General features: G+C 34.8%; 1 protein-coding gene across 1 annotated transcript; it reads right to left on the bottom strand.

Moving 5' to 3' along the window:
* Positions 1-1,330: 1,330 nt before the first annotated feature.
* ANXA1 (annexin A1) lies at positions 1,331-12,203 on the bottom strand (the record flags this gene model as incomplete). Its single annotated transcript, XM_084237172.1, has 12 exons — positions 1,331-1,387; positions 2,203-2,325; positions 3,611-3,669; positions 4,890-4,985; positions 5,787-5,880; positions 7,481-7,537; positions 7,999-8,078; positions 9,601-9,691; positions 10,100-10,213; positions 11,051-11,145; positions 11,944-12,052; positions 12,138-12,203. The coding sequence occupies 12 exons, from the start codon at positions 12,201-12,203 to the stop codon at positions 1,331-1,333; spliced, it is 1,041 nt and encodes a 346-aa protein (XP_084093298.1).
* Between the last annotated feature and the right edge of the window lie 1,840 nt (positions 12,204-14,043).

The raw sequence follows: 14,043 nt of genomic DNA, 5'->3' as shown, positions 1-14,043 counted from the left end.
TTGACAAAGGACTGAGATCTATAATATATATATATATATATATATATATTTAAGATTTATTTATTTATACAAGCACCGGGTACAGTCAGAAGCACGGGAGGGTGAAAGAATTCACCAGAGCCAGAGCAGGGAACAGAACAGGCAGGCTGACGAAATACACTGCTGAGGGGCACAGTGGGCGTGGCAGGAGAGGTCTGCGTGCCATGTGGGACCCTCCCCAGTGCCTGGGGATCGAACCGGCACTGCAGAGGCTGCAGGCAGCTTCATAGCCCAGCGCTCAACCACTCCGCCACCAGGGGAGGCCCGAGATCTATAATATATTAAGAATTCTCAGAGCTTAACAATAAAAACATGGTGCTATAATACAAAATAGTGACAATACCAAATGTGGGCATGGGTGTGGAAAAATAAGATCACTTGAACATTTACATTGGGAAAGTAAAATATAGTAACACTAGATGACAGCTTGGTAGTGTCTTAGAAAATGAAACATGCAAATACCATTTTTTAGAATGTGAAAAACTATTAGTATTGCCACTTCACCCTTATACTACTTCATGAAATACAGCTGAATGTACCATGGTTAGCATACTAATACAATAAATCCATTAACAGATTCACTCTCTAAACTGTACCCAGGTGATAGAATTTAAGGAGACTGGGCCTCCCTGGTGGCGCAAAGGGTTAAGACTCAACCTATGAAGCCGTCCTCAGCCACTGCAGTGCGAGTTTGATCCCTGGCCAAGGAGCTACCCACATGTCACAGCAGACCTCTCCTGCCTCGCCCGCTGCTCCCCTCAGCAGTGTATTTGGTCAGTCTGCCTGTTCTGTTCCCCACTCTGTCTCTGGTGAATCCTCTCACCCCCCGCAACTCTGGCCTGTACCCCAGTTCTTATATGCAGAAATAAATTTTAAAAAAGAATTTAAGGAAACTACTTCCTAACTGTGATGATTTTCTTTAATGTAATGTGCAAAATCAAATTGAGCTACTGCATTATACCCAGAAGAAAGTCTGAATGAATGAAGCAATGACACACCAATTGTCTTAAAAAAATCATTTTATTTTCAGTTACACAAACATCCTTCTCACATAATGTTACTAGAACAATCTGTTTAAAGGACTTTATAGTTTGTGATAAACATACTTAAAAAAAAGTATCTCTTTATATAGAGTTGTGATAAAAAATGATTCATAGGTAATATTTTTCAGGAGGCAGTTAGCTACATTGTAATCCTCTTTAAGAAACTTTCCCACTTAAGTCTATGATATGGAATGAAGATAATGATGAAAAAGTCTTCTGGTCAAAAATTGAGATTATCAAAGGAATGCTTAGTTTCCCCCACAGAGTTCCACCAGGATTTTTTCATAATCTCCCTTGGTTTCATCCTGTTGATAAAAAAATTGAAGCATTAATGATACCTGGCATCATAATATAAGGTAATCTTAACTACAGAGGAATTGTTGCAGTAACAGGGTAGCAGTTAGAAAACACACATTGCAGTGTACCAACTACTTAGGATCTTTCATAAAAAAATCACTTATTTAATTAAACAATATAATATAGTAGATAGAAGATATTATAGAAAAAGCAACAGCTTCAAGATGCAGATGGATTATATTATATATTAGAGCCATTATTTTACAGGAATAAAATACCACACAGAATTTAGTAAATATAACACAATCTAATATCATTTCACAGTAAGGAGTATATGACTTATTCACCATAAAGAAAGTTAAATGTATGTAATTTTCTCACTTTTTCTTGATAAATTACAGCTGTCAATATAAGAAATTGAATTTATATCAGTATCTTTCAATAAGTTCAGTGTATTTATTTCTTTTTTAACATTATAATAAGATAATTTGAACATACATTTTATATATTTGGCATAGGATATATGAACAAGATTTAAGGAAACTAATAAGTTCTAATCCTTTGATCATCTTTGTTGCAAAATTTATCTCAAAATATTTTGGTTGGTATGTCTGCTTACGGGAAACCACATATTTCTATGACTTCTGAAAAATCTATGTAGTTTGTCAGTATATAATTCGCTAATACATTTACCTGTGACAGTTTATAAATCATGTAATATAACACATTAATTTTATATATGATACACTAAGTTAGCCTTTCTCTATAAAGAAGTTGCAAAAAGAACTTTTGCAGGGGTAGTATTATGAAAATCACAACATACCAGAATGGCTTGGCAGAGAGATTTACCATACAGCTGCTGATAGTATACTTTGATATCATTCATGTCGATTTCAGAACGGGAAACCATAATTCTGATCAATTTCTTATCACGAGTTCCAGCACCCTGTCCAAAACAAATGGTAGAAAGTGTATCTCACATTCAGAGCATGCACTTAAAGCAGGATCTCAGTTTGAAGGTGAAGTTCTTTTTTGTTCACTTATATAATTTTTATGGAAATTTTTCACATTAGAATACACCTACACACACAATTTATGCAAGTGCCAACAAAATAACAAGAACCAAACTGTTACATCAACTTCTAGTCAGTCTTCCACTGTCCAGTCTTTCTTCTACATAAACTGCTCAATTACAAATAAAGTGAATTTTCTAAGTTACAAAGCAAATCATCTAATTCATTCATTTAAAAATGCGTCAGTTGTCTCTTGTTGCTTTCAAGATAGAAACCAATTTTTTTTTCTTGGGTATACAACGCCCTGGTTAATTCTGCACCCTCTTCTTACACTGGGCACCATCACGCTAATTATCTATATTATCCTGAAAGTGTATGCTACTTCCTTCTCCTGGGCCAGGGATGCCTTACTCCTCTATCACTTCTACTCCTGCCCTCATCTGGCTAATTCCTGTTCATCACCAGGTCTAAGTTAACTGATAGCAAAGGTACACTGATTTCCTGAGTCTGGGGGGCTAGGCCCACTTCCTTTCTACAATACTAGGCATTTATCATTACCCATCTAACTACTCTGCTAGAGAGCAGCAAGCATAAGATGAGGGACTGTACTGCCCACTTTATAGTGGCACATTTCACAGAGACTTTTTTCCTATTAATTGGTTAGATTTCTCTCTGAAGACTTCTTTATTCTGGAGTCACTTTTCATAATACAGTACATAATACAGGTGGCACCTTACACCACACTATGCATGCTTGATAATAAAATTAAAGTGAAGTGGTATCTTAAATACACCTGAATATCTTCTACTTTAGTAATCTTAGAATGACATTTTAAATCTTAGAATGGCATATGAATCCATAGCATGGAAGACAAGATAATAAAAGAGACAAAAGGTTACAAAGGGAGTAATTGTAAACTCACAACCGTAGCAGAAGTTACTAGCATCACACATTAAAAGAGAAAGTATATAGCTCTTTCTGTAGTGACTAGGGTTTTATGAAAATGATAAGTAACCCACACCTTCTCTACAAACTCACCTTACAATAAATTCAACAGAATTTCATTTTAACAAGGAAGTATATTATTAGATGGAACAATGATTCTTTTTAATGGAAGGGTATTAAAATAAATGTGATTTTCAAACACTATAAGGTGTTCTGCCCTTCTCTGCACAAACAGTAATGACCCCTCAGCAATGCACACAAGTGGAATGTTACCTTCATGGCACGATGGAGCTCCTCAGCAAAGAATCTCGGCTTGCTTGTGGCACACATCACTGCAAGAGGCATATATTTCAGTTGAGATATTTACCACAACACAAGAAAATGCATATAAAAGAAACAGGAAATAGAGAGTTTTGCCAACAAGTTTCTGTTCACCCCTGACAACATCACTTATCTCCTATTATCTTAAATCCACCCAATAGCAACTTCAATAATTCTGTTAACTTGAGTAGACTCTTCTCTTCCTACTGGGAAACCAGTGGGTATTAAAGGTTATGTGTATATACAGTATTTTTTTTTTCATACTGAAATAATATTTTTTTAAACAGACTGGGACAGGTTTTAAGTACTGCTTCCAAATTAAACACCAACACATGAATTGTTCACTAAGATTGTCCAACACATGCAGGTGATGCATGGACCAAAAGAATTGACATCAACTGGACCCTTGTTAGAAATGCAGAATCCCAAGCTCCACCCACACCTACTGAATCAGAATGTGCATTTTAAGAAGACTTCCAGAATGCATATTAATGTTTGGGGAACACTTTCGAATATAGGTTCCCAGCTCCCATTGGTTGCCTAAATGACAGGAAGATCTTAAAATATTTTTCTTAAGTCCTTTTTAGGGATATTTATCAAAACAAAACCTTGTGTACTTGTTTAAGATTGTTCAATTAACTAGCGACAGACCAGGATTTAAATCTGCATTCATCTGCATTGATCCCATCCTCTTAATGATCATTGTGACTTTCCTCTCTGCTAGTCTCAGCCAGGTGCATGGATTGGTATAAGAAAGTGTTCACTAAGGCCTCCCTGGTGGTGCAATGATTAAGAAGCAACCTATGAATTTGCCCACAGCCACTGCAGCATGAGTTCGATCCCCTGGCCAGGGAGCTACCCACATGGCACAGCAGACCTCTCCTGACTTGCCCACGGCTCCCTCAGCAGTGTACTTCAGTCAATCCGCCTGTTCTGCTCCCCACTCTCTGTTGAATCCTCTCACCCCCTTACCTCTGGCCTGTACCCCAGTCCTTGTATGCATAAAAAAAATCTTAAAAAAAGTGTTCACTAAATATGTATGTCCCACCTGCCCATCTTTTTGAAAAAGAGAATAATATCTATTATTAATAGATGTTGCCTGTATCTGATGACCCATAGATGACCCACATCTGAATATTTTGCTTTTTATTTATTTATTTTTTTTAATATGGGAAACCACCGATAATGTAATTTTAAGTTAAAAAAGTCTTTCCCCTCTGGGACTACATACCGATAGTTTGGAAGCATTTTTCAACGTCGCCTTTCATCTCTAGCTGCAGAACTTTGTTCATGTCATGCTCACTGTACTTGCAATACTTCTGAAATACTGAATATTAAATTTAAATTAAAACATGTTCAAAGCATCCTGTTCTTCAGCAAACTTTAGCAAAATCAGGGCAACACAAAGCATTCCCTGGGATGCCTGAACTTCAAAACACACTTTAAAATTAATGACTAAACTGAGGATATGGGGATACTTCATCATCTCCTAGGGGTGGAACTGACATGATTATTTTGGTACTCCTCTATATTTTGGAGAAAATTTTGCAAGTGTTGACATTTACTAGAAATGGCATGTGATTGACAACCATAACACTTAATACATGAGAGCTAAGTGCCATAGCAAATGGCTCTTCCCTTACATAAGGACCTGTGTAGTAAATTTCCTTTAATTTTAACATTAGAAACTGTGTGTTATAATAAAATAAACACTTTTCCTTTGCCTCCAGAAAGCTTAGAGCTAAATTTTGTGCTCAAAGGCAAGAACTCTCCCCCACTACCCCAGAACTTGCATATATTTTTTCTTCATTTTGCCCTGAGATTACTTTTCTTTATTGCAATTTCACTTGATTTATTGAATGTGCATATTTCCCAAATAGTTTTGGATAATAAAAATAAGAAAATAATGAAATAATGGCCTATATACCTAAGTCACAAAATTTGTCTCAAATATTATAAAATGGTGACTGTCAAAGTTGGATAAAAAGGCAAGTAGGAGTAAGGGGTCAGGAGCATTTCACTTGCTAGGTATTGCTGTGAAGCTGAGACTTCTCTCTTTTCCCTTATTTATACTAAAAAAAAAATGCATCTTCCATAGATAGATCCCAGGAAACATGTTTTTTCTTACCTCTGCGAAGATGGGGATAGCTTCTGGTGGTAAGAATGGTACTGAACACATTCACATCTGTCCCTTTTCTTTTTTCTCCTGCTTCATATAAGGCCTGTCAAAAAACACAGAAGCAAACACTTGACTACTGGCTTGATAGCTACACAAGAATGTTAGGTCCCTACCAGGATCTTATAGGCTTGGTGCTCAGTACTACAATGAGGATAGGCTAACCTAAGTTTATATTTTAAGTTTATTAAAATATAAGTTCCTTAAAGATAAGGACCTTATTTTTTCTTAAGTATTTTCCACTCTATTTATCAAGGTACCTTGCAAACACTAGAGAATGAATGTATGTTTGCAGAATATGTGTTTGCTGAATTAAATTGAATTAAGATTGTGTTCTATAGCAAGACACAAGAGACATTTTTCCCTCTTTATTCTTTAAGAAATTACCAGAAAATGGGTACTAATAGATCAATAATTCAATCATTCCCTAGTTCTTGAAATTTGGTGTCAAAATTTCTGCATTCAAATACTGATTCTGCAACAAATATGAAGTCTGCAATGTAATCTTGGATAAATAATTTGATTTTATGAAACTGCAGATTTCTCCCTATTGTAAATGAAAAAGATAATTCCTGCCTTATTGTCTGTCACAAGCATGTTCTGTTAACTTTGAAATGCTAATTACCATCCTCCTCCTGGGTCACGCTAATCCATGTAGCTGCCTTAAATACAGAGCTAAAACCCCGACAGTCTTAAAATGGAAAGCAAATTCTGAAATGTCACAAGTAAATGAGAATAATTATGGGGAATGAATGACTCAAATGTTAACTTTTGTCTTTTTATGTACTTGCACAATTTCTATCAAAATGGTCACGCTTCCAATGGACATAAGAAGTTATTTTAGACTTTTCAAGCAAAAGTATATGATATGAATGTATTTATTCAACAAAAAGTTGATGAGTACCTAATATGGGGATGGTTCTGTGCTGGTTCAATGAAAGGGTGGACAAATAAGTTTCTATCCTTACAGATGCATTGTGATCAATTTATAGAGGATACTGGCCCATGAAGAAAACATGCAAATAACAGTTATTTGTTTTTTAAAGGAATTCCATGTCTTAAAATTCTCATAATGTTGCCAGTGGATTGGTAAGTATCTGGCAACCTCACTGAAAACTATATGTTAAAATACACTTGAACATATTTTAATATACTAAAATGTATTTCATAGTTATAATATCATAACCATAACTTTTACAATATAAACTTGCATCTATAAAGTATTATAGTATTCACTGCTAAAGGAATATTAGATGTGTTTACTCTTCTCACTTCAAATAATAAAATATTTTATAAAATTACATAAAAGAATGACTTTCACCTTTCTTATACCTGATAAAATGAAAATTCAGTTTTCTCAACAAAACCATTTTTGGGAATGACAAATCAAGTTTTCATTGTTCTCTTTCTCCAGTTTCATGAATAATGAGATCTACTGAAAATGTAAAGAACACATTTTTCTCTCTCAGGCTGCTCAAGTACAGGGTCCATCATTTACAGAATGAACATTAGGTGCCAACAATGGCCTCTCAGATGATTTTAGATTTGCCTTCATCTGGAGGCCATCAAGTGGCAATTTCACTGAAGGTAAGACCTGTTCGAGGTAGGAAGGTCAATTCTAGGAGTACGTGTCAGCACTTACTCACCCTGGCATCTGTATCGGCCAAGTCTTCACTCATGCCAACATCCTCAGCTCGATCACCCTGAAAAAATTGATTCTCTTATAAGTTGTTTCAAACATGAATCATAGATTTACTTCTTTCTTATAAAAACAGTAAAATAGTATTCTTTGAGAAAGAGTCAACTGCTCATTTCTAGAGAAAGTTCAAATTTAAAATTTTACTCTTCTTAAAAAAAGAGACATTTCGGGACTCCCTGGTGGCGCAAGGGGTTAAGCACCGCAATATGAAGCAATTCGCAGCCCCTGCAGCACAAGTTCGATCCCCGGCCAGCCATTGAGAAACCCACATGGCATGGCAGACCTCTCCTGTCTCGCCTGCTGCTCCCCTCAGCAGTGTACCTCGGTCAATCTGCCTGTCTGTTCCCCACTCTTTCTCTGGTGAATCCTGTCTACCCCCACACCTCTGGCCTGTACCCCAGCTCTTGTATGCATAGATAAACAAATCTTTAAAAGGAGAGATTTCCTAAAATATTTGAGGTATACCTTAACAAGAGAAAGCAAAACCTTCCGGTAATCTCCAGAAGTGTCTGAGGTGATGTCTTTGACCAGATCTCTCTTCAGTTCTGAGAAATAAAAAAGTAAATGTTGTAGTAAACTAGAGATATGGTGATGGTGTAATAAAATCTATTGTATGACTATTTGCAATGCCAAATGCTCAATTAGTTATTGAATACCCTTCAAAATATAGAGATTTAAACACATTTCAAAAAGTAGAAATATCAGGGCAAGTAAAATTTTGAATCCTCAAAATTGTTTTCTATGGGACAATGAAAATAATTTAGGTAATACTGTGAATACAACCCATAGTTATGGAGTTTTTGCTATCAATTTTAAACTGAATAGTTACACATTATAAATAATGAAACTTGAAATAAAACATGCCAGAATTTAAATAATGGAATGAATACAACAGCTATTAAAAAGAGTAAACCAAAGGTACTGACTTAAGTACTGATCATTTATTTACTTGAAAAATTACAAATATATGTAACATAACTCAGTTAAGTGTATGTGTGTATATATACCTAGGGATGGAAAGACATATTTAAAACTTTTCTTTGTCTAAACACCTTGAATTAATTATGCAAAATAATGCTATAGTAGAAAAAATAGCTGAATTTATAATTACTAGAAGACAAGGCAATTTGATAAACTACCATTGGAATATATCTTGGATATAATGAAGAAATATGGACATTTACCTTTGCAAATGTTTTCTCAAACAAAAACTAATAATCTGTCCCTCTTGATTATTAGCACTGACAGACTTAAGGTAAATATTGGTAATTAGATAATAATTGCAGAAAATAGAGTTAAGAGTGTCTTCATTCCCTTTATCAAATTGCTCTAAACACTGTAGGCAAGGACTATTGTATTCTCCATATTTGGCATGAAAATCAAGTAAAAAGATACTCTGTAGTGCCACATATTGGGTGAAGAAATCAAAATAGCTAAAGGCTGGGGAAACTAGATAAGCAGAATAGTAGAATTTCCAACACTTTGAAAGACTCAGTTGCAACTACCCTCTTTAAAGTGTTGAGCATAGCATTTAAATGAGATGCTTCACTGGATAAATTAAGCGAGCAGTGGTTGGTCAAAAGTGAGTCATTTATGTTCAATATGGTAAAGCTATTTCCCTCAGCAGATTATATAGGCATCTAGCTTTTAACCTGTTCAAGGACAGATGGGAAATATTTTGTTTGTAAATTTTTCTTTTTTTATTAAAATTAAGGATGAGATTTTTTCTGAGCAAGATCTCAGAATAATAGATGTTTTTAAAAATTGAATGCTTTGAATTGAGTTTTCTGCTACAAGAATAGGTAGCTGTTTGTCCACAGCTCCATTTCTATTACACAGCCAAGTTGAAGACGTCCGGGACCTTGTCTCCCTTATCTGTACTCTGGCAACATGAAAGTTGTTGGGGAATAGTATGTGCATCTAGTAGATGTGTGCTCCAAATTAAAGAAATATTTTAAAATATAGCATTTCCAACCCCCATATTGAACATCCACATTCAATTTTAAGAGTAGTATGTCAGATTTCTTTTCCAATAAGGTGCTTGGACTGTTGGGCATTAAAACTTACCTTCCCTATACACTCTGTTAATTTCTCTGATTTCTCTGTTAGTTCTTGATGCCAAAATTTCGTTCAGAGTATCTTCATCAGTTCCAAGACCCTGTATTGAAAGAGAAGAAGAAATATATGAAAATCTTCATTCAAGAGCATTAACTAGTTTTTGTGTCCCAAAATGTGTGTGAGTGTGGGATTTAGTAAATTTCCTAGTATGTAGTAAGGATTCATAATATTTAATAATGAAAAAAGCTCTATTATATTGCTTTAAAAACAAAGTGGGTTTTAGGCCACTATAAAGATATAAAAAATGACATATGACATAGAGAGTGGCACGGGAAGATGAAAGTAACTCAGTTGTTAGCATCAACATTCATTTATTCATTTATTTGTTCATTTTATTCCCACTTGACAAGCCTTATACTAGATGTTGAGGAAATAATAGCAGGCTTACATGGACTTGACCTACACATTCTCTTAAAGAAAAGGGATTTGCTTAAATCAGGTGAATTACCTTCATGGCACCATACAGCTCATCAGCATCAAACCGGGCTGGAGTTTTCAAAAGAGCCAACACCACTTCCTCAAGGTGACCCGAAAGGGCTTTTTTCAGTGCTTCATCCAGGGCCTGTAACAAAAAGATTAGAATCAGGACTTCCAAGAAGGAATGTGCTGGGTTATACAGCAATTGGTGTTACCTGAACTTGACATCACCTCACTGCTGATTCTTCCAGCCATCTTTAGAGTCCCTTCTTATTACAAACAAAAGGTACTGAGTATTTAAAATGTTATCTTAATATAAATCTAGAGCGATTAGAATGAATTTACTGAATTCATTGATAACTTTTTAAAGAACTGGTTTCAATCTTTTATTCAGGAAGAAATCGCAATGCTCAAAACAAAGGGGTTGTGCATGGAAAGAAAAAGTTACAAGAATACTTTAAAAATAATGTACTAATAATTTTTCTATTCTTTTGAGGTTTGCACTGCTCAAATAAGCACTGTAATTACACATTGACATTATATAGCTTTTTAGTTATACTCCTTAAAGGGAAAATACCCATATTTGGCATAGAAAATATAAAGTTTACTTTGAAGGTAGAATTCTATGTATAAACTTGGTATTTAGGCATTGAATAGCTGATTTAAATTTCAGCAAAAGACAATTGAATCACAACACATTCATATTCAACACACAACATATGCATTATTGCCAGTAGTAATCTTAAACTTTATTGTTAAGTTAAAAATTTGTTTCCAAAATTAAACACCACATCTACAAAAAAACTTAACCAATATATGAGACCAGCAAATTTGCTCAAATTGATTCAATTGCAACCAAGTGAATAAATCAAGCAATCCCAATCTTAGTTGTAATAGGAAAATAGTGCTGTAGACAGAAATAGGTAACTATTCAAAATTCATATTTAAACTGAAATTAAATATCTCAATTTACTATTCCTACCTTTCCTTTTTCCTGGAGATATGCTGCCTTGATCTGTTGGCGCTGTGCATTATTTCTCTTAGTCAGAATGTCAATGATAGTTACTTCATCCACACCTGGTAATAAAAGGCCATAAGCTTTTAAAATCAATTTTCTTCATTACCCATAAATGCCATAAAATTATTCATTGTCAGGAAGAAAGATGTTAACAAACTAACAAATAAAAATTGCAGCAGCTTAGGCTACAGATGTGATACTATTATCACAGGAAGCATTTTGGGTTATATTCCTTTCACTTGAATAAGAAAAGAAGCAGGAATTATTCCTAGCCCTCAGTGTTACAGAATTTGATCCTAGTTCAAATCCTACATGAGAAGAGAATCTGCTAGAAATGAGTTGTTCAGGGTATCTGTTGTAGCTGTAGATTCTATTGATCTGATTAAAATTTCCTAAGTGTTGAGAAAGGAAATGTATCTTCATTTGACAAAGAAATGTTTTAACCTTATCAGTGTTGATATTCAGAACCCTACTTAAATGAAGTAAGGAGGCTAGGAAGGATTACATACACGCATAGATCAGAAATTACAGTAACCATAATACTTCACATTTTCTCGTTGTTTCCTTTTCCAAGGGAACTAATAGGAAGTAGGTGGTGTTTGGAGAGCATATTGGTTAGGGTCCAGAAAGAGAAGCCAAAAGTTTATGGCTATTGATAAAAATGTATTCTGCCCATGTGTTTTGTTGTTCTGTTTCTGAATAAAACCTGCTATAGCTTTTCTAGTAGATTGCCTTTTTGAAGTCAGTAGTCTTTAAAATGTAAGGATCTTTCCATTGCACATTTATTTTTCCAATACCCATTTAGACAAAATTTTTGAAATTTCCAAGATGAAACTGTTTTGGGGAGACATTATTACCTTTAACTGTTATCGCTTTATGCAAGGCCTCAACATCTGAGGATGGATTGAAGCTTGGATAGGGGCTCACTGCTGAGCCGTGACCACCTTTGGATCCTTTCACAGTTTTCTGTGGGAGACAGAGAAATAAACTAACATTCATTCATATTAGTCTCAATTTTAATATTTAACTAAATTATTTGTCTCTGACTTACAATGTATTCCTGCTCTTCATTGTCAATAAACCAGGCCTGCTTGAGGAATTCTTGTACCATCGACATTTTTTAAAAAGTATCTGGAAAGGAAACAGAGTCTTTTTTAAAACAAATGCACCACACATAAACACCACTACACTCTCTTACATACATAAGACACACTGTAGCCTTGACCTTTCTTTCCAGAATTGACCTTAGGAGTATATTGGAAAATTTTAAAAGAAAAGTCTGCCCCTTCAACAGAAACCGAGAGCCACCACTCAGAAACTTGGCTCTTTCTTAGCATACTCAGTCCAAATTTTTAGAGATCAAATGACTTCTACAAGTAAGCCTCTAGGTTGAAGAGAAGAGCAGCCTATTCACTTCACTGTTCTAAATTTACAGTCCAGTATGCCAGGCACTGAGGTTCCAAAAAGCACTGAAGCATCATCACTTATCTCAAAGAACTTAAAAGTTAGTGTATGTTGTCCCTGGGAAAACACAAAAACTAAGGAAACTACCTAGAAGAAGTCGGTAATCTGAGCATCTTCTGAAGTAACTCGAGATTCACCTGGCAGAAAAGTTAACAAGAACAAAACAGAGAGAACTTGGTATATTTGGGAAGATGGAAGCTTATCTGCACAGAAATGTTGACAGGAACCTGAACAAAGAAATTTAAATACATCCCTAAAGTTTTGGAAAACATTAATGAATTTTTAAAATGAAAGTGGCATGATTTCATTTATATTTTAGAATTTTTATGGAGAAAGGTGAGGAGATATGTTAAGAGATAGGCAAGAGGTAAGATAAGAGATCATTAAGTAGGCCTTTAAAGAATCTATGTTGGATTGATGGGTGTCTGAGGAAAAATAATGGCTATCAAAGGAATTTAATGTGCAACCTTTAATGTAAAACAACCTACAGGAGAGGACTCAGATGCAAAACTCTATCTATAAACAGATATTCAGATGCTATTTCTTCCCTGAATAATTCTGTTTCCCTTTTCATTCTTTAGTAGAAATTTATTTCAACTCCTGGGGTAATAACTGCACTTACATTTCTTCCTATTTGTGCCATCTAAATACCAGCCTGAAATGTTTTTACACCCAAAACACAGATACACCCAAAAACACAGAAAAGGATTATTTCATACCAGGTTCTTTGCTCTAACAGGAAGTATTAGTGTTGCAATATACACATCCTCTTTGGCAGACTTTACCTTAAAGGAAATTTCTTAAATGGTTCTCATGGTTCAGCAATATTTTAATTTATTGAACTACGTATATTTTTTAAAACCTGAAGTATGTTTAAAATTAATGTATTCTTTGATTTATCCACACAGAAAAAAGCCCATGTTCAAGGTCTACACAAGGTCTATCTCTGAGCACTATTGCTTATCCCTCTGGAGGCCACTCTCAGATTACATGTGAGGGACATTGGAAGGATAATCTCTGCAGCTTTACATTTCTACATGAAGTTAAATGACTCATGAGGTATAAAACCTGTAACATAGTTCCTTAACAGCATGTTCACACAAAGTATTTCAATCCACACCTGCCAAAAATTAACTACCCTATTGAGTAATGTCATTGAATATAGGTGGGAAGAAATATCCATAGCAGAATTTATCTGTACTAAATTATGATGGGAATTGATCAAATTACTATTTGTTCTTCTGTAAGAAGAACCACTATAACATGCATTTATTTGATCACTTCCCCCAGTGATTGATATAGTTGAATTTGTTTCCTGATGTAAAGGCATGATGTGTAATTTTACTTAAGGTTTTAGTTCCTCTTTCAGTCATAATCTGGTGCTCTTAGCAATTTTCTAGTTGCTTAATTGGTACATCTAATACCAGGTTTCAGTAGTTAAAATTTCCATTTTTATCATATCATCCATGATTTTCATAAAGGAGAATAATCAA

The sequence above is a fragment of the Talpa europaea genome (genome assembly GCF_964194135.1).
Source record: "Talpa europaea genome assembly, chromosome: 7".
In the NCBI taxonomy this organism is placed as follows: Eukaryota; Metazoa; Chordata; class Mammalia; order Eulipotyphla; family Talpidae; genus Talpa; species Talpa europaea.
The sequence above is the reverse complement of the archived record's forward strand: the minus strand, read 5'-3'. Positions and strand labels throughout refer to the sequence as shown.